General features: G+C 41.9%; 1 protein-coding gene across 2 annotated transcripts; it reads right to left on the bottom strand.

Annotated features, from left to right (window-relative positions):
- Positions 1-4,213: 4,213 nt before the first annotated feature.
- LOC124127477 (cytadherence high molecular weight protein 2-like) lies at positions 4,214-23,251 on the bottom strand. Of its 2 annotated transcripts, none has more exons than XM_046490871.2 (4): positions 21,448-23,248; positions 5,880-5,939; positions 5,340-5,405; positions 4,214-4,756 (listed from the first exon to the last, which is right to left on the bottom strand). In XM_046490871.2, exons 1-4 carry the CDS (start codon positions 23,192-23,194, stop codon positions 4,356-4,358), a joined length of 2,274 nt encoding a protein of 757 aa, XP_046346827.2. In that variant the 5' UTR covers positions 23,195-23,248; the 3' UTR covers positions 4,214-4,355. The 2 variants fall into 2 exon arrangements, with proteins under 2 accessions (XP_046346827.2, XP_048258011.1); XM_048402054.1 differs by having other exon boundaries at positions 4,635-4,756; positions 5,319-5,405; positions 21,448-23,251.
- Positions 23,252-23,531: the final 280 nt, after the last annotated feature.

Here is a 23,531-nt window from a genome sequence, read left to right as displayed (position 1 = left end):
ACTGACCCATGACCCACTTCTTCCCATCACTGACCAACCACCCCCCATCACTGACCCACCACTCCAGATCACTGACCCACCACTTCCCATCATTGACCCACGATTCCCCATCACTGACCCACCACTGCCCATCACTGACGTTTGGTTGGAAGTATTCTCAGTCCATCACTGACCCACCACTTCCAATCAATGACCCACCACTCTTCATCATTGACCCACCGCTCCGCATCACTCCCCATCACTGACCCACCACGCCCAATCACTGACCCACCACTCCTCATCACTGACCCACCACCCCCTATCACTGACCCACCGCTCTCCATCACTGACCCACCGCTCCCTATCACTGACCCACCGCTCCCTATCACTGACCCACCGCTCTCCATCACTGACCAACCACTCCTCATCACTGACCCACCGCTCCCCATCACTGACCCATCTCTCCCCATCACTGACCCACCTCTTCCAATCATTGACCCACTATTCCCCATCACTGACCCATCACTTCCCCATCACTGACCCACCATGCCCATTCACTGACCCATCACTACCAATCACTGACCCATGACCCACTTCTTCCCATCACTGACCAACCACCCCCCATCACTGACCCACCACTCCAGATCACTGACCCACCACTTCCCATCATTGACCCACGATTCCCCATCACTGACCCACCACTGCCCATCACTGACGTTTGGTTGGAAGTATTCTCAGTCCATCACTGACCCACCACTTCCAATCAATGACCCACCACGCCCAATCACTGACCCATCACTCACAATCACTGACCCACTTCTTCCCATCACTGACCCACCACTCCCCATCACTGATGCACCACTCCCTATCACTGACCCATCACTTCCAATCACTGACCCACCACTCCCCATCACTGACCCAGCACTCCCAATCACTGACCCACCACTCCCTATCACTGACCCACCACTCCCCATCACTGACCCACCACGCCCAATCACTGACCCATCACTCCCAATCACTGACCCACCACTTCCAATCACTGACCCACCACTCCCCATGACTGACTCACCACTCCCCATCACTAACCCACCACTCCCTATCACTGACCCACAACTCCCTATCACTGACCCACCACTTCCAATCAATGACCCACCACTCCTCATCACTGACCAACCACTTCCAATCAATGACCCACCGCTCCCCATCACTGACCCACCACTTCCAATCATTGACCCACCATTCCCCATCACTGACCCACCGCTCCACATCACGCCCAATTACTGACCCATCATTCCCAATCACTGACCCACTTCTTCCCATCACTGACCCACCTGGGCCCGGAGAGACTACCATGTCAGTGTTACAAGATGCTAGCTGTTCTGGATGATTCAGGTCGCACCACCTGGACCACCTGGACCACCTGGACCACCTGGGCCCAGAGAGACTACCATATATCAGTGTTACAAGATGCTAGCTGTTCTGGATGATTCAGGTCGCACCACCTGGGCCACACACATTAAAAATATTTTATTCCGATTTGGATTTGGATATGCAGGGATAGCACAAGAATTTGGGGATAACATTGTTTTTATTTCCATGTTTAAACAGAGACTATTTGACAACTTGCGGCAAACCTGGATTTTAAATTTGAACAGTTTATCTGACTTATTCCTATAAACATTTTAAATCGCTACTAAATGTTTAATATTACTTAAATTCACCACTTCCATCTTACTTAAAAAGGATTTTAAGTAACTTTCCAATAGCAGTAAATACTGGAAGATACCATGCCTAACTATATGATGAAAGACTTATTATTAATTTGTAAATCCTACAGCTCCGGTAATGCACTTTTAGATAAATACATTACCTCTAACCTTCAGCATAACTTTATCTCTATTATTTCCTCAGATGCATATGATACCTTATATAAAATATATATTTTTCTTATCCAAAGCTCATCAACTTAGGGTCAATAGTAAATAATCCACTGCGAATTTATAGGAAAAAAAAATGTAAATAATGTAAATGTCATTTTGCGCAGGCTTTATGTATTCGTGCATATGTATGTATTTTGGGCCAGTGGATTTTATTGAATAAATTGTCTGTGTGTCTGTCTGTCTGCCATACATTCAATGCAAAAAGTAGCCTGCCGTAAATGACGAAAACTGATTTTTCTCTATGATGTCAAAAGGCGGCAGAGAGGTTACGCACGTAAAAAGAAAAGGGGCATAACTCAGCTATGCTTAGCTCCAGTTTATTTAAACTCAGGTCACCTGGTGAGAATTAGCTGTGGGTAAGGACAGTATATTTTCGTGGTATTTTGTTCACGAGTAACCAAACTATTCCAACACAAATATCGATATTGAAACTGTATACTCCCTTATATTACCGTAAGTAATGATGAAACTTATTTAATAAAAAAAGAAGTAATAGCAAAATGAATGGCCCTATCTAAGCTGTAAATTAGTCCTTAGATCACAACATTTTTCTGACTGGTCAAGTGTAATTTGGCTTATGTTGCACCATTATTAATTGAGTACTAGCCTTGTCATCAAATGTAATGAAATACTAAAAACATGACACCGTTCTATTTGATGTCATGGCTGGTTTTATATCTTTGACAGCATCTGAATAAGACGACACTGGTAGTTTGATTAATATATATTTACCTCCCCTAATCACTTTTTACAATTCTTGGAGAAATAAAGTAATTAGTTTAATATTCTGTGATCACAATATTTAGAAAAAGATGAACATTTTGGTTGTATAATACAAAACGAGAGGAATAATTTGTAAATCGTTTGTGACAACGCGCACCTGCGAATCGTTAGATATCACTGTTGTGTTTATCAAACGACCTAAAAAAACTATTCCAAGATCAAGACAATTCTCCTGGAAATGTGTGCGTATATTTTAACGCAAAATATCCATTTGGTTAAAGTAATAAATTCAGTTAAAGTTTTAAAATAAAATGAAACCGCTATTCATGGAAGTTGTTTATATGAACTTATAATATTAACTTTGACACTCCCAAGAAATTTCTGTTGAAAAATATCACACCATAGCAATGTATCTATTTTTAATTCCCTAATTCTTCCTACAATTCTCTTCCCATGCATATTCTGAACGAATAGACGAATGGATAGCTAAAAAAGGGGAAAATGCTACAATGTTAAATATGTATTTAGCTTTGTTTACATTTCAAACAAGTGCAGTTTTTCGAGCACAGAGTTGTTTTCACACCTAACTTATTTTGCTTGATTTGATCTCGGCACTTTGTATTGGTGACAGAGACCATGTGTCATTTGATTCTAAAATGTATGAGGAATTCAAGGATGTATGTATCACAGCTAAATTTGAAATACGCGTAATGTTACAGGCGTCTCATTACCGGTACATGTGAAACGTGATTTTGTAAACACTATCTAATATGGCGCAAAGTTCACAGTATACAAAACTGTGAAGTGTATCTGCGTGTCTGATGTATTTTGAATTTTATTCGACTTCAAAGTGAGGTTTGAAGAGGAGGGACATATATATCCCTCTGGCATCTTGCCCCTGGGTGAAAAACAACAAATAACCCAAACCCTATCTATAGCTCTGAATTCATCTGGGAATCTGGTCAGTGGTAAGACGAGAGTGTAAAGAAGGTGTCACCCGCTGGGAAGTAGCTTGAATGAAATGGTGAAATGGGAGAGAGAAAATAAATATCTCGCCAAACAGAAATATTTCTTTTTAAATTTCAGCAGCAATAATATGCAACACATCTCCATTTGTTAATCTATATCGTCCACATGAGGCCTGTGCTGTACTTGCATATATCGCGAAGCCAGCATTGTGCTGCCCTGTGAATTACTGATATCGTATTTAGCCGAAAAAACAGCAGGCAGCTTTAGTGTTTAGACCTAAGCCGGAATGCCGTGACGTCATCGACAGTGTGACGTCACTGTCATTGTACATTTGGCGCCACGTCAGCTGGGCGAACCTCGTCTCGGTCTGACGTCACCGAGTGCAGCGAGATGTAAACAAACAGGTTTTTTGTGTTTTTCACGATTAATTACAAACTTATGGCGTAAAACTAGCACAGAAACATATGACGACATGCATGAACATATCACGAGGTGCGGTGCTTACATACAAATCACACATCATCTCTATTTACACTCAGTTAACAATTTTCTTACCTGATGATGCGAAGTTCCAAACACAACAAATGACAAAATGTCTGACAAAGTTTTTACAAGTTTTATTCATCTCCAAAAACAACAAACAGTTTCACGTAAATAAAGACATATGTACACACGACGACGTGAACGGCACACCACGTCACTGTCAGGTCTCCCCCCACCGTCCACACAAACACGACACTGACGTCACTGAGCGCCGCGGGACACGAGGAGATCCAACACTCGCGTATGTCCCCCGGATCTCGCCAGGTCGGCCGCCGTCTGCCCGTAGTTGTCCCTGGCGTCGATGTCCACCACGTGCAGAGACAGCACAAACTTCACCGTCTCCAAGTGTCCTCCATAACTGGCGTAGTGAAGGGTGTTGTAACCGTCCCTGTCCACCAGTGACACATCGGCCCCTTCACTCACCAGGAGCTCCACCACGTCTCTGTGTCCCCTGTATGCTGCCTCCATCACCGGTGTCTCGCTCCACCCTCCCCACCTACAATTGACGTCCACGCCCTGAGACAGGATCCGCTTCACCTCCTCCAGGTTCCCGGCTTCGCTGGCGTCATAGAGGTCCTCGCAGTCTGCTGGTGATGGAGTCGCTGTAACACAAAGTAAACTCTGTACACTTCCAGACATCTTCGTCATACATCTACATGGTTCACACCTCAACGTGGTGACACGTGACACGGTACGTCATCAACCACTTCCAACATGGCTGACAACACAAGGATCAAGGGGAAGGACGACAGCTGGTTCATGTAATCAAGGATTATGTAGCCAATGTTTAAAATCTTTCTGTCACATCCAGTTGTTGTAACATTATTCTGTGTGTGGCTGGCGAGTGTCAACGTTTGATGGACTGAGCTTTATGAGATGATACTGTCAGTACAGTTGTTGTTTGGAAATATTAGATAGATCTTATAAGACATGACATTGGAGTATGTCAGTCTGTTTGTTTGTTTGTTGTTTTACGCCGCACTCAGCAGTAGTCCAGCAATAAGATGGCGGAGTCTGGTACAGACAGACAGTCCAGTGGTTGACAACATGAGCACCGATCGACACAACTGGGATACGATGACATGCAAGACGCAAGTCAGAACCCCCACGGGTCTATACCCCAACTTGTTAATTGTTGGGGGGATTAAAGTGTGGGCTTTCTACCTGCTGGGTTCTCCTACCTACCCTGTGTAGCAGGCTTTTTTGTGGTCGTCACTGGTGTCCTCGTGGTCCGACTCGGGTCGCTCGAGGCTGAAACACAGAACATGCTGTTCAGAAAACAATGCAAACTAAATAAGCATTATACATACAAGATATTCGACAAAGTTTGTGTATTTAAAATTTTGACTGATCAATACAATTTCAAAACCATTCATATTAGTAGAGGTATAAATATAAGGTCGTCTAGCGACTAACAAATCACTCAAACGACTAGATTCTATCACAAATAAAACACAAACATTGAGATTGCTGTTCATCTGAGCCGCGCGTCTGTACAGGCTTGTTGGATTGAGTCTAAGGTGGCACTGGCAATACAATTGACTTGTTACGAATTATTAGGATAATAAGAGATTACATTTATCAGCTTGTTATTGTAGAGACTGTTCATATGAAGGTTTTTGGAGTGAACTTTCAGGCTTATATTTGTTACATGTTAATGTGACCTCATCTCGTACAAAGTTGGACAGTGACAGTATCTACCACCTGCTGGCTTCTCCCACCTACCATGGGTCGTCACTGTCGTCATCTGTGCAGCCCTTTCTCCCTGACTCGAGTCGCTCGAGGCTGAAACACAAAATATACTGTTCAGTTGGGTTGGGTGAGTTGGGTTTTACAGGTTCTTAGCAATATTCCAACAATATCTGGGCGGGGAACACTAGACATGGGCTTCGGACATTGTACCCATGTGGGGGAATCGATCCTGTTTTTTCCGCGCGAAGGTCGAATGCTTTAACCACTAGGCTACCCACCACCCAAAACCCCCATATATGCTGTTCAGAAAACTATATATTGCAGGTAAACATTATAACTACTGGCCTCAGAGAAGCTTTTGCCTTTCAACAAATGTGTGACTTATATGTTATTAATAAACCATAGCATGGTGACTGACAAATTTTGGAAATCACATATATTTATTATTTATTATATTTTTTTATTTATTGAATCACTTCCTGAATTAGTCTAAGCTGCACACTGCCTATGTGCTAACTGCTGAGATATATCTCTTCTCTGGTTGAAGTTGCAGGAACTGAATAGATTGTTATTTTGTTGTCATAATAATATAATCATACAACAGTAACAACATAAATGAACACTACTACATCAGCGATAGAAATTGGCACTCGTCCTATAGTCCTTGCCAAACATCCCAATAGTTCAGATGTCATAAAGACTAGGCTAGTAGCCATGTCAGTTTTAGGGTTTTATATGTTACCATTATGAGGACTAAGGACTAAACATGTTAGTTTATATTGCTGTACACAGAATACACAGAATATGTGCATTTATTATTTTGGAACTTTACAACATGGTATTACATCAGCTACCTACCCTTAATTCCCAATTATGGAATGATTAGTATTTTAGTCTGACTTCGTTAGTTGTGGGTGGAATCGTTATGACAATGAAATGGTCCCCGCAAGTTGGTGCGTTGTTGCATAATATCTGCAATTGAGTATCAACACTGTGAATAGCAAACCTACTTCGCTCATACAGGTCAAATACTGAACGTTGTTTTCTAATTTTCATTGCCTGCTATGTTATTACTACTGTATATTTAAATTATACTCAGGTATTTGTTGCGAGTGAGAATCAATGCACATCGTTATATATATTTTGACCAGGATAGGACGCCCACCAGTGTAATTCTGGAGGAAAATATATTTCTCGTGCATTTCAACGTCTGTGGACAATGGGCATTTAACACAATTGTTACATCGTCAAATCGACAACTGTCTTGATGGTTTCTCTGTGTACATACTGCCTTTGCCAATTGATGATAACAGGCTACTAAATGTAGAGTGCTGCGACCTATCGTAAATTATTTGTTGTTCCAAGTGACTTTGCCTGATGTTTTAGTCCCCACCCTCCCCAATACAAACACTCTCTTAACTAGACTCTGAAACTGGTGCATTCTACGTCGTTTGGTGTCTCGGGCTACACAGTATTACAAACGTCGCTATACGACATGCTACAGATTAATATTTCAGTGACGACATTTTCATGATGATATACAATTAATGTAAAAGAGCAACAGGTCTACTTCACTACGCGCGTGTGCAACACAGTGGTAATTCAGTGTCAGGAAAATTCTTTGCAACACTGTCATAATTCAGCATTCCAAGCGATGGCGGCAGTACACCCATCACAGATCAGCTTACTATCTGAGGCAGAAACTGTCGCCGGCAATACAAGATGTTTGATAGGGTGTTTGGTTGTGTAAAGAAGGTAATAAACACGTGGCTCTATAAAGTGATAAGACTGAAATGCCGATTGCCCGTGTGACATGCGCCAAATTGTTTTCACATTTAACGTCCGTTCTAACTTACTCATACAATAACGAGGATCACATTTTCTCTTATATATTCTACATTTCCTTGCAATTCTTCAAAAGCAATGCAAAAATACATTTGTTCCTGATAATATTTTCCGGATTCGAAGAACAAAGCTGCAAGCCTTGAGTGTAAAAATAATATGGCTGACACATTTGGCCATTCTATGATGCAGAACAACGTTTTAAAAATATGAGCGAAAAAACGCATCCGACACTTGACAGAACAGATTTAGAAAAATCTCATAAAGTCTTCAGTCCCAGTTGTAAATAATTGTTATTAGTTCAGAGATGAAACTTACAAGCATATATTATGCAATATACTGATTAAAATAGAACAAGCTTTTCAGTTGAAACGAAGTATGAATGTTTACATCCAGACGTTTGTTATCCCCGGTGACAGGCTAAACAAACGTCTGGGTGTAGATATTGTGTGAAGCAAGCACCTGATTCCTTCAAAATGTATTCTGTTGTACATCAATCTTAAAGTATTTACAATGTTTGTTTCATTTAATTTCCCTAACAAAATTCTGAAGTACATGCGGAAAACTTACCCACCGTTTACGTCCTAACACGAGTGACACGTCCCACTGCCAGTCAAGAAACGCAAGAAACGCCTTGACTGGCGAAGGGGCGAGTTATGACGTCAGTGTGACGTGTCTGGTTAGGAGCATGGCATAGTTTGGCGCTCAACTGCTTGTGCCGATCACTCTAAGATAATACAGTGCGGAGTGATACTAGAAGTCTTTCTACAGTCTCACCTTATTTCGTCTCAGATTGCATGTTTAGGTAAAAATTTAAGCCTACTTCATTGGTTAAAGAAATCTTCCTCATCACCGTGCGTAAAATATGTCTTTATTTTAATTCTAAGATGCTTCGCTAAAGTATCAAAGGCACCGACTATTTTGTATCCTGCGATAAAGCATTGTGTCCGCGTGAAGATCCTGGGTAGAATAAGGTCTTGAGCAGCCCATGCTTGCCGTAAAAGGTGACTACGCTTGTCGTAAGAAGCGACCAACGGGATCGGGTGGTCAGGCTCGTTTACTTGGTTGATGCACGCGTTTTCTATCCAAATTGCGTGGATCGATGTTCATGATATTAATCACTGGATTGTCTGGTCCAGACTCGATTATTTACGGACAACCGCCATATAGCTGGAATATTGCTGAGTGCGGCGTAAACAACACACAATCATAATCAGGACAAAGGAAAGTTTCATAACCACATCATGTGCACCTAGCTGTTGGTCAGCGTACGGCATTAAACAATATACAATATACAGCAGTCAAACAAACCGACCGCTGTTGCTCTTCCTCCGCCACGTTCGTCTCACGTCGACGCCATATTTCGGCCTATGTTTACATGCTAACTCGGCCCCACAATGCACTTGTTCAAAGTCATGTGATTAAATTTGAAGCAAATTAATTATAAAAAAATAATCTCAAAATCCACACCCTGAACGGATAAGGAAATAGGACCTATTATAATAAACACCCCATTTTAGTGGTGTTGTATTATATTTGAAACGTAAATATGTCTTTAGACTTAAGGGGTATACCGGCAATCAAGTGGACCAGCCTGTCAGTTAGCCTGTTGGGCGATTTTCATTTTACCGCATGTTAATACAGATTTGATTTTAACCAATCTTCAATAAAAAAGATGGATCATTTTTAAATTCAGAATCTTAGAAAAGTAATCAAGTTTGCTCTAGCCGCATGTGTAGTGTAATAAAGTATAGTTTCGCCCTGAACTATTGTAACGTCAAAGCAACGTTTTATTACACTACACATCGAGGTAGAGCAAACTTTATTTCTTAACTAAAACTCAACAGTGTGATTAAATGAGGTTTTAAGATACATTAACAGCAGGCAAGGTAACAACAAGTACCATCTTTTAACGTCTTGGGGTATGCTCAGATGCAAGTTTAATCACCTAATTCTTTTTCCAGACAGACGTGTGCGATATTAAAAGGAAACATTCTCAACAGCGCCATTGGCTTTTACCATACTAGTACACACCCACATTGTATTCTGCCATCCCCGTCGCTCACATACAACGGATGGCCATATTGCTACGTATACGTCCACACATTTGGCATTTACGTAGCTTCAGTGACGTGTGTGAAAGGTTGCGTCGTCGTTCATTATCAAACCTACGTATCCTTGCCAAATCCATTCGCGTGATGTGCGTGAAGGTCTCCGGGCCGTCTCGTGACTCGTTTTGTGGGGTTTGTCCAGCTACCGTTCGGAAATCATTTTGCGGCACGATGGAGAAATTTGATGACCTCAATGAATTTGTACAAAATGTAATTCTAAAACAGAATCAGAATGGCGAAAATGACCAATGACCACCTGCACAATCATCACGTCTACGTTTCCCTATGGTCAGTATAAGTCCTGGAAGGAAGGTTCCGATGACTGTTCATGCTAAGTTCCTTCCTAGACATTCATGTGCCGGCGCTCACTCATACAAGCATTAACACAAGGTTTGATACTCACATCAACTTTACTGAGCTTTAGTCCATCCATGAATACACCATTAACCAGGCAGGACAGCATCGTCATCGAATGGGCAACTCGAGTGACCGAGGTTCGACTCGATCTATTGACTGTAACGACTCGATCTATTGACTGTAACGACTCGATCTATTGACTGTAACGACTCGATCTATTGACTGTAACGACTCGATCTATTGACTGTAACGACTCGATCTATGTATTAACTGTAACGACTCGATCTATTGATTGTAACTACTCGATCTATTGACTGCAAGCCTGCACTTCTAACTTTGCCATGGGAACATATTTTTAAACTGGTCGAGCCCGACTTGCCTGGCCCTTGCCCTGAGAAATCATTTTGGTTCGTTAAGAACCATCAGAACATGAACTCATGTTTGAATTTTGATCGGAAAATTACCGATAACAACTGACAAGTTACTTAACCTTATCACAAGCAAACACAGCACCTAAGCTATCGCGACGATAGCCACCATTTTGAATGTTGTATCTGTAAAACATGTCAGCCGCTGACATAGTGATGACGTGTTGTCTTGTCGCTGTAACATTTCGTATTGCTTTTTTTCAAAATCTTTACTAAAAATGAAATATGATTGTGGATGAATGCGCTCAGGTATTTAACTCAGTCACAACAATAACACATGTGCATACTTAAGTCCGTAAAGAAGGAGCTAAATCTGTGGGTTAAAGAGTCGTTGGTTATCTGATATAATTTATTGATAAAGGATCGTCAATAAGGATATCCTGAATGACTATTATTTCGTGCCGCTTTTAACAGTATTTCGGTTATACCACGGTGTGTCAGCTTGATGTGGGAGGAAAATCCGAATTATGGTATTGTGCTGGGATTCGAACCTACGATTATAGATTTCTGGCACGCCGAGGCGACGCAACTCTGCACGGCGAATTGTGCCGCCTAAAGCGACTGGGTGAACCGTGTCTGTCTGTCTGATTGTATGTCCCTTTGTATAAATAAGATAACCATATTTACGGGACTAAATGTTACTCAACTGGACTCTCCTAAACGTATTATTCTGCTTTGTCTCTTCGTAGGTAAGCCAGCTATACAGGTGTTAATATGCGTGACGAAACTGTCGCTATACCTGCTATATACCAATTATCAGAATGCGTATCTGTATCTACAGAGCGTTAGAAACCCTTGACAATGCGGTTCTGACAATTCAATCAGGAAGACGATTTATTTCAAAATGGAACTCAGAAAGGTGACAATGTTTCAGTACACCGGTGGCCCGGTCGTCTATAGGGCGCGATTGTGGGTTCGAATCCCGGTTCGTCCCGATTATGTTTCTAGGTTTGTCAGCACCATACCCGTGCTCGTGGGTTTCACCGAAGTGGTAGACGTCTGAGACCTGCATGACTTCGGGCTTAGCTCCCCATTAAGCTGACACGTCGTGATATAACTGGAATATTGTTTAAAGCGGCGTTTAAACCAACATGTGCGGCGGAAGGATTTTTGCTGATCAATTTCCGTCTATGACTTGTTACAGATTCTTGTTACTTCGCGTGTCCCGCTGTGATATTGCTGGAATAATGCTAAAAGCATACTCACTCACTCACTCACTCCGCGTGTCATACAAAGATACCTTTCACAGATATGTCAGGCACCGTTATCACACTGACGTCGGATTTTCATTCATGCTTCAAACTAATTTTCTACTTTAATGTTTCAACAAGGGGGGTTCCACCGCCACTGACCCCTCTGTGCTGTCTGTGCAAGAAAATACGGATCTGCAGACAGCGTTCGGCTTTGACCGAAAGAAAGAACTGCGCATGCGTAGAACGTGTTTCGTTCGACAACTTCCCTACAAATATAAAAACTACTGACATCTAGAGTTAAATTAATTATTCGTACTCGGGCGATTTAAAGCTGAATGTATTTGGTGATAAATGTCACTGGTTAGCAAAATGTCTATATTAATGGTAAACCAAATCAACGCCATATGAAAATGGCAGACAACATTCCATGCAACTGGGCCTAATGTATTTAGCACGAAAACAAAAGTATTGTGTCTATATCATAAGTCTACACGGGTTAACTGCCATTTCAAGGATCCACCTCTCAATGTATACTACTTTACGTAGAGGGGAATGTCCGAGTAACTCTCCATTCCTTAAAACTAATGGAGCAGAGGCCCCGCAGGGGCCGAGGCCTATTATTTGTAAGGAATGGAGAGTTACGAGGATATTCCCCTACTTAAAACTCATCCCTACTTTTAAACTTTGACAAAATATTCTGTAGTTGAAATTATTTGAAAAATAAACCAGAACTCTTTGTTGTCCGTATTGTGCGTGAGTCGACCTTGCGTGATGCACGAGAAATGCGTTCTCTGCCGCTGTTGCACGTGCGCCAAGCTCCGTGGCGAGTTGACATTTACAATGCATGGTACACGGCTCTTCATAATTATGTTGGGTCCTTAACTAGTATTTATCAATCGCTTGCACATTGTTCATACATGCTGATGGGTATAATTGGAAATATAGAGCCCCGAACAAGCGATATTTCTGTTACCTTATTTGTTTTTTCTCGTCAAAGGTTTATCTTACTATCTATAAATATAAACATTGTTGTTGGTAACGTGCTCTAACACAAACTATATACATATTATTTTGAGCTTTTAAGCATTCTGCAAAATTGTGAAAATATTTAATAGTTAATTTTACATCAAGACTTCATGTGCCGCAGTAGCTCAGGTTGACAATTACACGTTTTCAGATCTAATGAAGCGGGTTCGAACCCCGCTGGCGACACATGTTTTCGCAAAAAATTAACATATTCTTGTAATTAAATGCAAAAAAATAGTTCCGTCTGTTCCAAGTGGAAATTAATTCAAATGTTGCTTCAAGATAATGTACAGTTGACAAGGAACTCTCCATTCCTGAAAAAATAATGGAGCGTTCAAACAATGGAATGACGTCACAGATGTGTTTTAATTGTGTTTTTTGCACATTTACACGAACGAACGATCGAGCCGATCGAGGTAAGGCCAACTGGGCCAAGTGATGAAACTAGACTCGTGACTGCAAATATATAAATTGTCAATGCAAGAGTGAGTGAGTATGGTTTTACGCCGCTTTTAGCAATATTCCAGCAATATCACGGCGGGGGACACCAGAAATGAGCTTCACACATTGTACCCATGTCGGGAATCGAACCCGGGTCTTCGGCCTGACGAGCGAACGCTTTAACCACTAGGCTACCCGACCGCCCCCTCAATGCAAGATAATAACAAATCTAGATTATCCGCCGAAACAGATTCCATTTTGGATAGAGGGCAAATAGCGGTAAAGATCAGTGATGACACCAGGTGTTCGCGAAAAGGATGAGCATGTCCTGACCTACGGGTAGCGCCCGCACTGTATGGTTGCATATGCTCTCACTGCAATAACATTTTCTCCCTTGAACAGTTTGTTTTTCAACTATATGTAACAGTTTTCTGAAAATTCTATGGGATGTGTGGGTAATTGAAATAATGCCTTATGGGTAATTGAGTAGAAAGTACATGCATTTCTATTTCTTTAAACAATTGCCAATAACATGTCATATTTGGTCTTGTAGATTTTGTAAGTTTTCAACTTTTGTAAGCTGTTCAATCCCGAATGCAAGACATTTGTAAGAAAGTTTACCGCAATAATGAGCGCGAGATCATCGTCCTGTAGAAACATTTTGACAAGCAGGTATAAATTTTCCCTTGGAAATAGCTTGAGTTAATAGTAAATGCTTTAATAGGGCGTGCCTTCACGAAAAGGACATATTGTGAATGAATGAAAAATGAAGCAAAACGATTCGGTTTGGTACGTCGTGTGCCATTGTTACAGGCGGACATACGGTATAGTTTATTAACGATATGTAAAGCACGTGCATGGCAGGTCAGTTATGCGACAGATGTAACACATTTGAGTTAATAGTGAGTCACTGATTGAGAGAATTCAATCTAAGGCCGCATATAAGCCATGTAACGAGGAGAGGAGTTTGTCAACCTCTGAGTGCCACTAGCCTTAACTGCCAGTCTTTCCGCCTCACATGCACGAAGTCAATCACATTCCTGTAAATTATGAGGCAACCCACAATATTCTTTTTGCTCTATCACTTGGCGTTGAACGTGTCATGACATGATGCGCACGCAAATCGAGTGGGTGAAGAGCGAGATGCTCGAGATGATTGATACTAGATGTAAGTATAGTTGTCAGCGATAAGATTCAGTGAGGAGATTTGAGTAATTTAAGTAACTTAACATCACTTTTAGAACTAAACAAAAGATGGAGAGACGTATTTTATTTCGCGAATAATACGTGCCGGTACGTGTCCAACTTAATCTCTGATATTTCTTAGCGAGGTACTTGTGAAGCATATGACAAGGGACTGATAGAAAAGTTCTCGACTTAAAGGTTGTTCATACATGGCTTCAACCACGAGGTGTTAATGAAGCACAGTGCTGGTGTATGATGTCTACTGTACAGTGTTAAAAGTGTTAATGACGTTTTCTGTCGCCATTAGAAACACAGGACTGGTGTATCTTGTCTACTGTACAGGACTGGTGTATCTTGTCTACTGTACAGTGTTAGAAGTGTAAATTGCGCTTTCTGTCGCAATTTGAAATACAGGGCTGGTTTATCATGTTTACTGTACAGTGTCAGAAGTGTTAATGACGTTTTCTGTCTCCATTAGAAACACAGGACTGGTGTATGATGTCTACTGTACAGTGTTAGAAGTGTTAATGACGCTTCCCGCCGCCATTAGAAACACAGGACTGGTGTATCATGTCTAATGAACAGTGTCAGAAGTGTTAATGACGCTACCCGCCGACATTAGAAACACAGGACTGGTGTATCATGTCTACTGTACAGTGTTAGAAGTGTTAATGACGCTACCCGCCGCCATTAGAAACACAGGACTGGTGTATCATGTCTACTGAACAGTGTCAGAAGTGTTAATGACACTTGTCGCCGCCATTAGAAACACAGGACTGGTGTATCTTGTCTACTGTTCAGTGTTAGAAGTGTTAATGACGCTACCCGCCGACATTAGAAATACAGGGCTGGTGTATCATGTCTACTGTACTGTGTTAGAAGTGTTAATGACGCTACCCGCCGACATTAGAAATACAGGGCTGGTGTATCATGTCTACTGTACTGTGTTAGAAGTGTTAATGACACTTGCCGCCGCCATTAGAAACACAGGGCTGGTGTATCATGTCTACTGTTCAGTGTTAGAAGTGTTAATGACGCTACCCGCCGACATTAGAAATACAGGGCTGGTGTATCATGTCTACTGTACTGTGTTAGAAGTGTTAATGACGCTACCCGCCGACATTAGAAATACAGGGCTGGTGTATCATGTCTACTGTACTGTGTTAGAAGTGTTAATGACACTTTCCGCCGCCATTAGAAACACAGGGCTGGTGTATCATGTCTACTGTACAGTGTTAGAAGTGTTAATGACACTTCCCGCCACCATTAGAAACACAGGGCTGGTGTATCATGTCTACTGTACAGTGTTAGAAGTGTTAATGACACTTGCCGCCACCATTAGAAACACAGGGCTGGTGTATCATGTCTACTGTGCAGTGTTAGAAGTGTTAATGACACTTGCCGCCACCATTAGAAACACAGGGCTGGTGTATCATGTCTACTGTGCAGTGTAAGAAGTGTTAATGACACTTGCCGCCACCATTAGAAACACAGGGCTGGTGTATCATGTCTACTGTGCAGTGTTAGAAGTGTTAATGACACTTGCCGCCACCATTAGAAACACAGGGCTGGTGTATCATGTCTACTGTACAGTGTTAGAAGTGTTAATGACACTTCCCGCCGCAATTAGAAACACAGGGCCGGTGTATCATGTCTACTGTACAGTGTTAGAAGTGTTAATGACACTTGCCGCCGACATTAGAAACACAGGGCCGGTGTATCATGTCTACTGTACTGTGTTAGAAGTGTTAATGACACTTGCCGCCGACATTAGAAACACAGGGCCGGTGTGTCATGTCTACTGTGCAGTGTTAGAAGTGTAAATGACGCTACCCGCCGACATTAGAAATACAGGGCTGGTGTATCATGTCTACTGTTCAGTGTTAGAAGTGTTAATGACACTTGCCGCCGACATTAGAAACACAGGGCCGGTGTGTCATGTCTACTGTGCAGTGTTAGAAGTGTAAATGACGCTACCCGCCGACATTAGAAATACAGGGCTGGTGTATCATGTCTACTGTTCAGTGTTAGAAGTGTTAATGACACTTGCCGCCGCCATTAGAAATACAGGGCTGGTGTATCATGTCTACTGTTCAGTGTTAGAAGTGTTAATGACACTTCCCGCCGCCATTAGAAACACAGGGCTGGTGTATCATGTCTACTGTGCAGTGTTAGAAGTGTTAATGACACTTCCCGCCGCCATTAGAAATACAGGGCTGGTGTATCATGTCTACTGTGCAGTGTTAGAAGTGTTAATGACGCTACCCGCCGCCATTAGAAACACAGGGCTGGTGTATCATGTCTACTGTACAGTGTTAGAAGTGTTAATGACGCTACCCGCCGCCATTAGAAACACAGGGCTGGTGTATGATGTCTACTGTACAGTGTTAGAAGTGTTAATGACGCTACCCGCCGCCATTAGAAACACAGGGCTGGTGTATCAATATCTACTGTACAGTGTTAGAAGTGTTAATGACGTTTTCTGTCGCCATTAGAAACACAGGGCTGGTGTATGATGTCTACTGTACAGTGTTAGAAGTGTTAATGACGTTTTCTGTCGCCATTATAAACACAGGACTGGTGTATAATGTCTACTGTACAGTGTTAGAAGTGTTAATTACACTTTCCGCCGCCATCAGAAACACAGGACTGGTGTATCATGTCTACTGTACAGTGTTAGAAGTGTAAATGACGTTTTCTGTCGCCATTAGAAACACGGGGCTGGTGTATCATGTCTACTGTACAGTGTTAGAAGTGGTAATGACGTTTTCTGTCGCCATTATAAACACAGGACTGGTGTATAATGTCTACTGTACAGTGTTAGAAGTGTTAATTACACTTTCCGCCGCCATCAGAAACACAGGACTGGTGTATCATGTCTACTGTACAGTGTTAGAAGTGTTAATGACGCTACCCGCCGACATTAGAAATACAGGGCTGGTGTATCATGTCTACTGTACTGTGTTAGAAGTGTTAATGACGCTACCCGCCGACATTAGAAATACAGGGCTGGTGTATCATGTCTACTGTACTGTGTTAGAAGTGTTAATGACACTTTCCGCCGCCATTAGAAACACAGGGCTGGTGTATCATGTCTACTGTACAGTGTTAGAAGTGTTAATGACACTTCCCGCCACCATTAGAAACACAGGGCTGGTGTATCATGTCTACTGTACAGTGTTAGAAGTGTTAATGACACTTGCCGCCACCATTAGAAACACAGGGCTGGTGTATCATGTCTACTGTGCAGTGTTAGAAGTGTTAATGACACTTGCCGCCACCATTAGAAACACAGGGCTGGTGTATCATGTCTACTGTGCAGTGTTAGAAGTGTTAATGACACTTGCCGCCACCATTAGAAACACAGGGCTGGTGTATCATGTCTACTGTACAGTGTTAGAAGTGTTAATGACACTTCCCGCCGCAATTAGAAACACAGGGCCGGTGTATCATGTCTACTGTACAGTGTTAGAAGTGTTAATGACACTTGCCGCCGACATTAGAAACACAGGGCCGGTGTATCATGTCTACTGTACTGTGTTAGAAGTGTTAATGACACTTGCCGCCGACATTAGAAACACAGGGCCGGTGTGTCATGTCTACTGTGCAGTGTTAGAAGTGTAAATGACGCTACCCGCCGACATTAGAAATACAGGGCTGGTGTATCATGTCTACTGTTCAGTGTTAGAAGTGTTAATGACACTTGCCGCCGACATTAGAAACACAGGGCCGGTGTGTCATGTCTACTGTGCAGTGTTAGAAGTGTAAATGACGCTACCCGCCGACATTAGAAATACAGGGCTGGTGTATCATGTCTACTGTTCAGTGTTAGAAGTGTTAATGACACTTGCCGCCGCCATTAGAAATACAGGGCTGGTGTATCATGTCTACTGTTCAGTGTTAGAAGTGTTAATGACACTTCCCGCCGCCATTAGAAACACAGGGCTGGTGTATCATGTCTACTGTGCAGTGTTAGAAGTGTTAATGACACTTCCCGCCGCCATTAGAAATACAGGGCTGGTGTATCATGTCTACTGTGCAGTGTTAGAAGTGTTAATGACGCTACCCGCCGCCATTAGAAACACAGGGCTGGTGTATGATGTCTACTGTACAGTGTTAGAAGTGTTAATGACGCTACCCGCCGCCATTAGAAACACAGGGCTGGTGTATGATGTCTACTGTACAGTGTTAGAAGTGTTAATGACGCTACCCGCCGCCATTAGAAACACAGGGCTGGTGTATCAATATCTACTGTACAGTGTTAGAAGTGTTAATGACGTTTTCTGTCGCCATTAGAAACACAGGGCTGGTGTATGATGTCTACTGTACAGTGTTAGAAGTGTTAATGACGTTTTCTGTCGCCATTATAAACACAGGACTGGTGTATAATGTCTACTGTACAGTGTTAGAAGTGTTAATTACACTTTCCGCCGCCATCAGAAACACAGGACTGGTGTATCATGTCTACTGTACAGTGTTAGAAGTGTAAATGACGTTTTCTGTCGCCATTAGAAACACGGGGCTGGTGTATCATGTCTACTGTACAGTGTTAGAAGTGGTAATGACGTTTTCTGTCGCCATTATAAACACAGGACTGGTGTATAATGTCTACTGTACAGTGTTAGAAGTGTTAATTACACTTTCCGCCGCCATCAGAAACACAGGACTGGTGTATCATGTCTACTGTACAGTGTTAGAATTGTAAATGACGTTTTCTGTCGCCATTAGAAACACGGGGCTGGTGTATCATGTCTGCTGTACAGTGTTAGAAGTGTAAATGACGTTTTCTGTCGCCATTAGAAACACGGGGCTGGTGTATCATGTCTACTGTACAGTAGACATGATACACCAGTCCTGTGTTTCTAATGGCGGCGGAAAGTGTCATTAAAACTTCTAACACTGTACAGTAGACATGATACACCAGCCGTGTGTTTCTAATGTCGGCGGGTAGCGTCATTGACACTTCTAATACTGTACAGTAGACATGATACACCATCCCTGTGTTTCTAATGGCGGCGGGTAGCGTCATTGACACTTCTTACACTGTACAGTGGACATGATACACCAGCCGTGTGTTTCTAATGGCGGCGGGTAGCGTCATTGACACTTCCAACACTGTACAGTAGTGTTCCCTAACTGCTTTTGAGTAGTATAGTTAGCCTAGTAGAACGCTCCTGTATATTTTCACCCCGTGTAAATGTCGTATTACTAAAAACTTATTTAAGAGACGCGCACCTTTTCTAGTTTTTATCTGAGTCATGCGCTCTTTTCTATATTGTAATGAATATTGGTGGGAGTATTCCTACCGACGTTAACCTATGTACCTGGGTATTGGGTGTCCCGTCTTTTGATATTATGATCAGAAGGACGATCAGCTTTGCAAACAAGACTGCCAGAGACCAAACCCTAACGCATCAACACACACGAAACCTTGCACACAAACCTTCCTCCGTGCACGTGAGCTGGTAAGCTCTCTACGCTTGCTGCACTGCAATATTTATGATTAGAGTAGGAATGCGTCGTCTGCAATGTTATGAGGTGAGGTGAAATTGGGTTTAACGCCGCGTCCAAGATTATTGCACTTACATAGCGACGTGTGTGTGTGTGCGTGCGTGCGTGCGTGCGTGCGTGTGTGCGTGCGTGTGTCTGCTTGTAATAGTCCGGACTGATGCCGATTTATAGTGCTAGCTCACTGAGATACCATGAATACCCCACTCAGACACAGTATACTGACTGAGCCGACCAGTCCTTGTTTTAACTCCTTAATGCCGAGCACCAGACAGGAAAACAACAAGTACCATCTTTTAACGTCTTTTAGTATGACGCGGCCGGGGATCGAGCCCCGGACCTTCCGCTCTCCGGGCGGACGTTCTACCACTAGACCACGGAGGCGGTCTACAATGTAATGAACGCCTAAGAGTTATTGTCATTCCGGAAACTGGCGGAAGTCAGTGGTGGGTAGACAATATGTTCAATATGTTCTGCAGAAAAGTTAAGGATCGATCCCGCACAGGCCGCCCTAGGTCAAGATCAAAAGTTCATCGGGCTGGAAACTAGACTTTAATAAATTGACTTGTGGACGATCATGCCTCGGGAAGATGATGCTATCTGAACGTGCTACCTTTGTTTGCAACATTGACGCGATGACATCTTTCCAACGAATGAATAATGACTTTCTTTCGCATGAAACAGTATGACAACATATATGTGCGCGGGCGCGCGGGCGTGCGTGTGTGTGTGTGTGTGTGTGTTAATACGAAGTTATAAACAATATGTAAGATATAATATTTGTTTTAGTACAGCATGTAAAGTGTAAACATTAGTTCAGTGTAGGTTATAATTGTGTGATTTGAGTGTATGATTGTAGTTAAAGTCATTAGTGTAAGCACAGTAATGATTATACCTCCATGATCATGTTTGTTTGTAATTAAAAGTATATCACAGCACAGGTAATGCTAGTATGGCTCAGATAAGGGCATATTTATGTAGGTTTATCTATGCTATTCCATTTGAGATTATGTTTAGAATAAAATGATATGGCAGTATTACTGTGTACATAATTGTATGATATGTATACTAAACTATGTAAGTGGCGTGTATTTGATCACTTACAGCAGGATCTGCAGTGACAAGCAGTAACAGTAGATTATGCCTTCTATCACCTGAGTGCCACACATTCGGTAGGCATATTAAACATTCTAGTCCCAGTATAAGCTACATGCCTGTATTTGTGAACTGCATGTTTATATGTATACTATACATCTTGTACATATGAGTGCATTGGTGCAGTTTCAGTAATATGTAGCGCAGAGATGAGTATTATGAATCATGTGATATCTGTCATAACTTTATGTGATGTATGTATGTATGTATATATATATATATATATATATATATATATATATATATATTGTTTGAAATTGAAGACATACACTAATGCTTTTTTCAAAGGAAATAAGATATTTCATGCATTTTTCGCGTGGAATGTTTAGAGAGAAATCTCTGCTAAAAGTCTCACCTCCCTTCCTGTATGACTGTTCATCATGGGTGTGCGCTTCTATCTCTTCTCTCTTCACACAGCTTGTATTCAGTGTCACCATGTCCTCTGTAAGACCAGTGATTACTTGATTTGAATCATGTAGGTCATCAATGGTCTGATTTTGTTGAATGTTTAAACTCTGAATGTCAGTTTTTAACTTTTGCTGCATTTCCTGCAATCCCTTCCTGTATGACTGTTCATCATGGGTGTGCGCTTCTATCTCTTCTCTCTTCACACAGCTTGTATTCAGTGTCACCATGTCCTCTGTAAGACCAGTGATTACTTGATTTGAATCATGTAGGTCATCAATGGTCTGATTTTGTTGAATGTTTAAACTCTGAATGTCAGTTTTTAACTTTTGCTGCATTTCCTGCAATCCCTTCCTGTATGACTGTTCATCATGGGTGTGCGCTTCTATCTCTTCTCTCTTCACACAGCTTGTATTCAGTGTCACCATGTCCTCTGTAAGACCAGTGATTACTTGATTTGAATCATGTAGGTCATCAATGGTCTGATTCTGTTGAATGTTTAAACTCTGAATGTCAGTTTTTAACTTTTGCTGCATTTCCTGCAATCCCTTCCTGTATGACTGTTCATCATGGGTGTGCGCTTCTATCTCTTCTCTCTTCACACAGCTTGTATTCAGTGTCACCATGTCCTCTGTAAGACCAGTGATTACTTGATTTGAATCATGTAGGTCATCAATGGTCTGATTCTGTTGAATGTTTAAACTCTGAATGTCAGTTTTTAACTTTTGCTGCATTTCCTGCAATCCCTTCCTGTATGACTGTTCATCATGGGTGTGCGCTTCTATCTCTTCTCTCTTCACACAGCTTGTATTCAGTGTCACCATGTCCTCTGTAAGACCAGTGATTACTTGATTTGAATCATGTAGGTCATCAATGGTCTGATTTTGTTGAATGTTTAAACTCTGAATGTCAGTTTTTAACTTTTGCTGCATTTCCTGCAATCCCTTCCTGTATGACTGTTCATCATGGGTGTGCGCTTCTATCTCTTCTCTCTTCACACAGCTTGTATTCAGTGTCACCATGTCCTCTGTAAGACCAGTGATTACTTGATTTGAATCATGTAGGTCATCAATGGTCTGATTTTGTTGAATGTTTAAACTCTGAATGTCAGTTTTTAACTTTTGCTGCATTTCCTGCAATCCCTTCCTGTATGACTGTTCATCATTGGAGCGCGCTTCTATCTCTTCTCTCTTCACACAGCTTGTATTTAGTGTAATTAAATCTTCCTGAAGAACACTGTTCACCATGTTTGCATCACGAAGACCAGCTTTCGTCTCATTCAGCTGCAGCTGTAAACTGTGGATGTCTGTGTTCACCTCGCTACGAAGCTTAAAAATACTTTCTTTGTAACTGTCTCTTTCCCTTTCTACACGTCTGAACTGTTGTGTTACTGTCCGAAGTTGTGTTTTTGTGTAATGAACACTGACTCTCAGTCTGTTCGCTTGCTCCACTAGAGGCTTTATCAGGGCAGGAACGAACGTGTCAGTCAGTTGATTTTTCAGTGATGACTCCCACCTCTTAAAGTGCTGTTTCATATCAGTCTTAATATTAACAACTCTTCCTTTCCATGCTTGGATAGTTGCGCTCAGGACTCTCACTTGTCCAGTCAAGTCGGTCAAATTGGTATCAGCATGTGCGTCTCTGACACCACACAAGAACACAATACTGATGAATACAACTCTTGGTAGTTCCATCATGCAGAGATATTTGCAGCTCGTCGCAGTTACGAGAAGACTGACTTGGTGCTGGATCAACATGGAGCTTAGTCCGAAGTGTTTGACAAAAAGCCAACTCAGGAATGCTCTGACAGAAAATTCCTTTGCGTACATGTGGCACCACAGACACAAATAAGGCAGGTACCTTCATCAAGGTATTGTGTTACATACCAAGTATGTTGCCACAATAGCCTCGTGTTGAGAGTATTATTACTATTGAAGTAACTTGAAAAATATTAGATTTCTTGTGTACTTTAACTAATCTCGATCCAACCCCTTAACATTGATAATGTGCGTAAATTACTTCTCTTTGTCTCAC

Source organism: Haliotis rufescens, unplaced genomic scaffold (genome assembly GCF_023055435.1).
Source record: "Haliotis rufescens isolate VD_foot unplaced genomic scaffold, xgHalRufe1.0.p SCAF_24, whole genome shotgun sequence".
Taxonomy (NCBI): Eukaryota; Metazoa; Mollusca; class Gastropoda; order Lepetellida; family Haliotidae; genus Haliotis; species Haliotis rufescens.
Note: the sequence above shows the minus strand (reverse complement) of the source record. Positions and strands in the feature narration are given on the sequence as shown.

Excerpts from the sequence above, each read along its gene's own strand:
- LOC124127477 (XM_046490871.2), bottom strand. The coding sequence starts at position 23,194 with ATGATGGAACTACCAAGAGTTGTATTCATCAGTATTGTGTTCTTGTGT. Across the intron at positions 5,940-21,447 it reads ACAGTCATACAGGAAGGGAG|CCTCGAGCGACTCGAGTCAG; the intron begins GTGAGACTTTTA and ends TTTGTGTTTCAG. Across the intron at positions 4,757-5,339 it reads AAAAAAGCCTGCTACACAGG|CGACTCCATCACCAGCAGAC; the intron begins GTAGGTAGGAGA and ends TTTGTGTTACAG.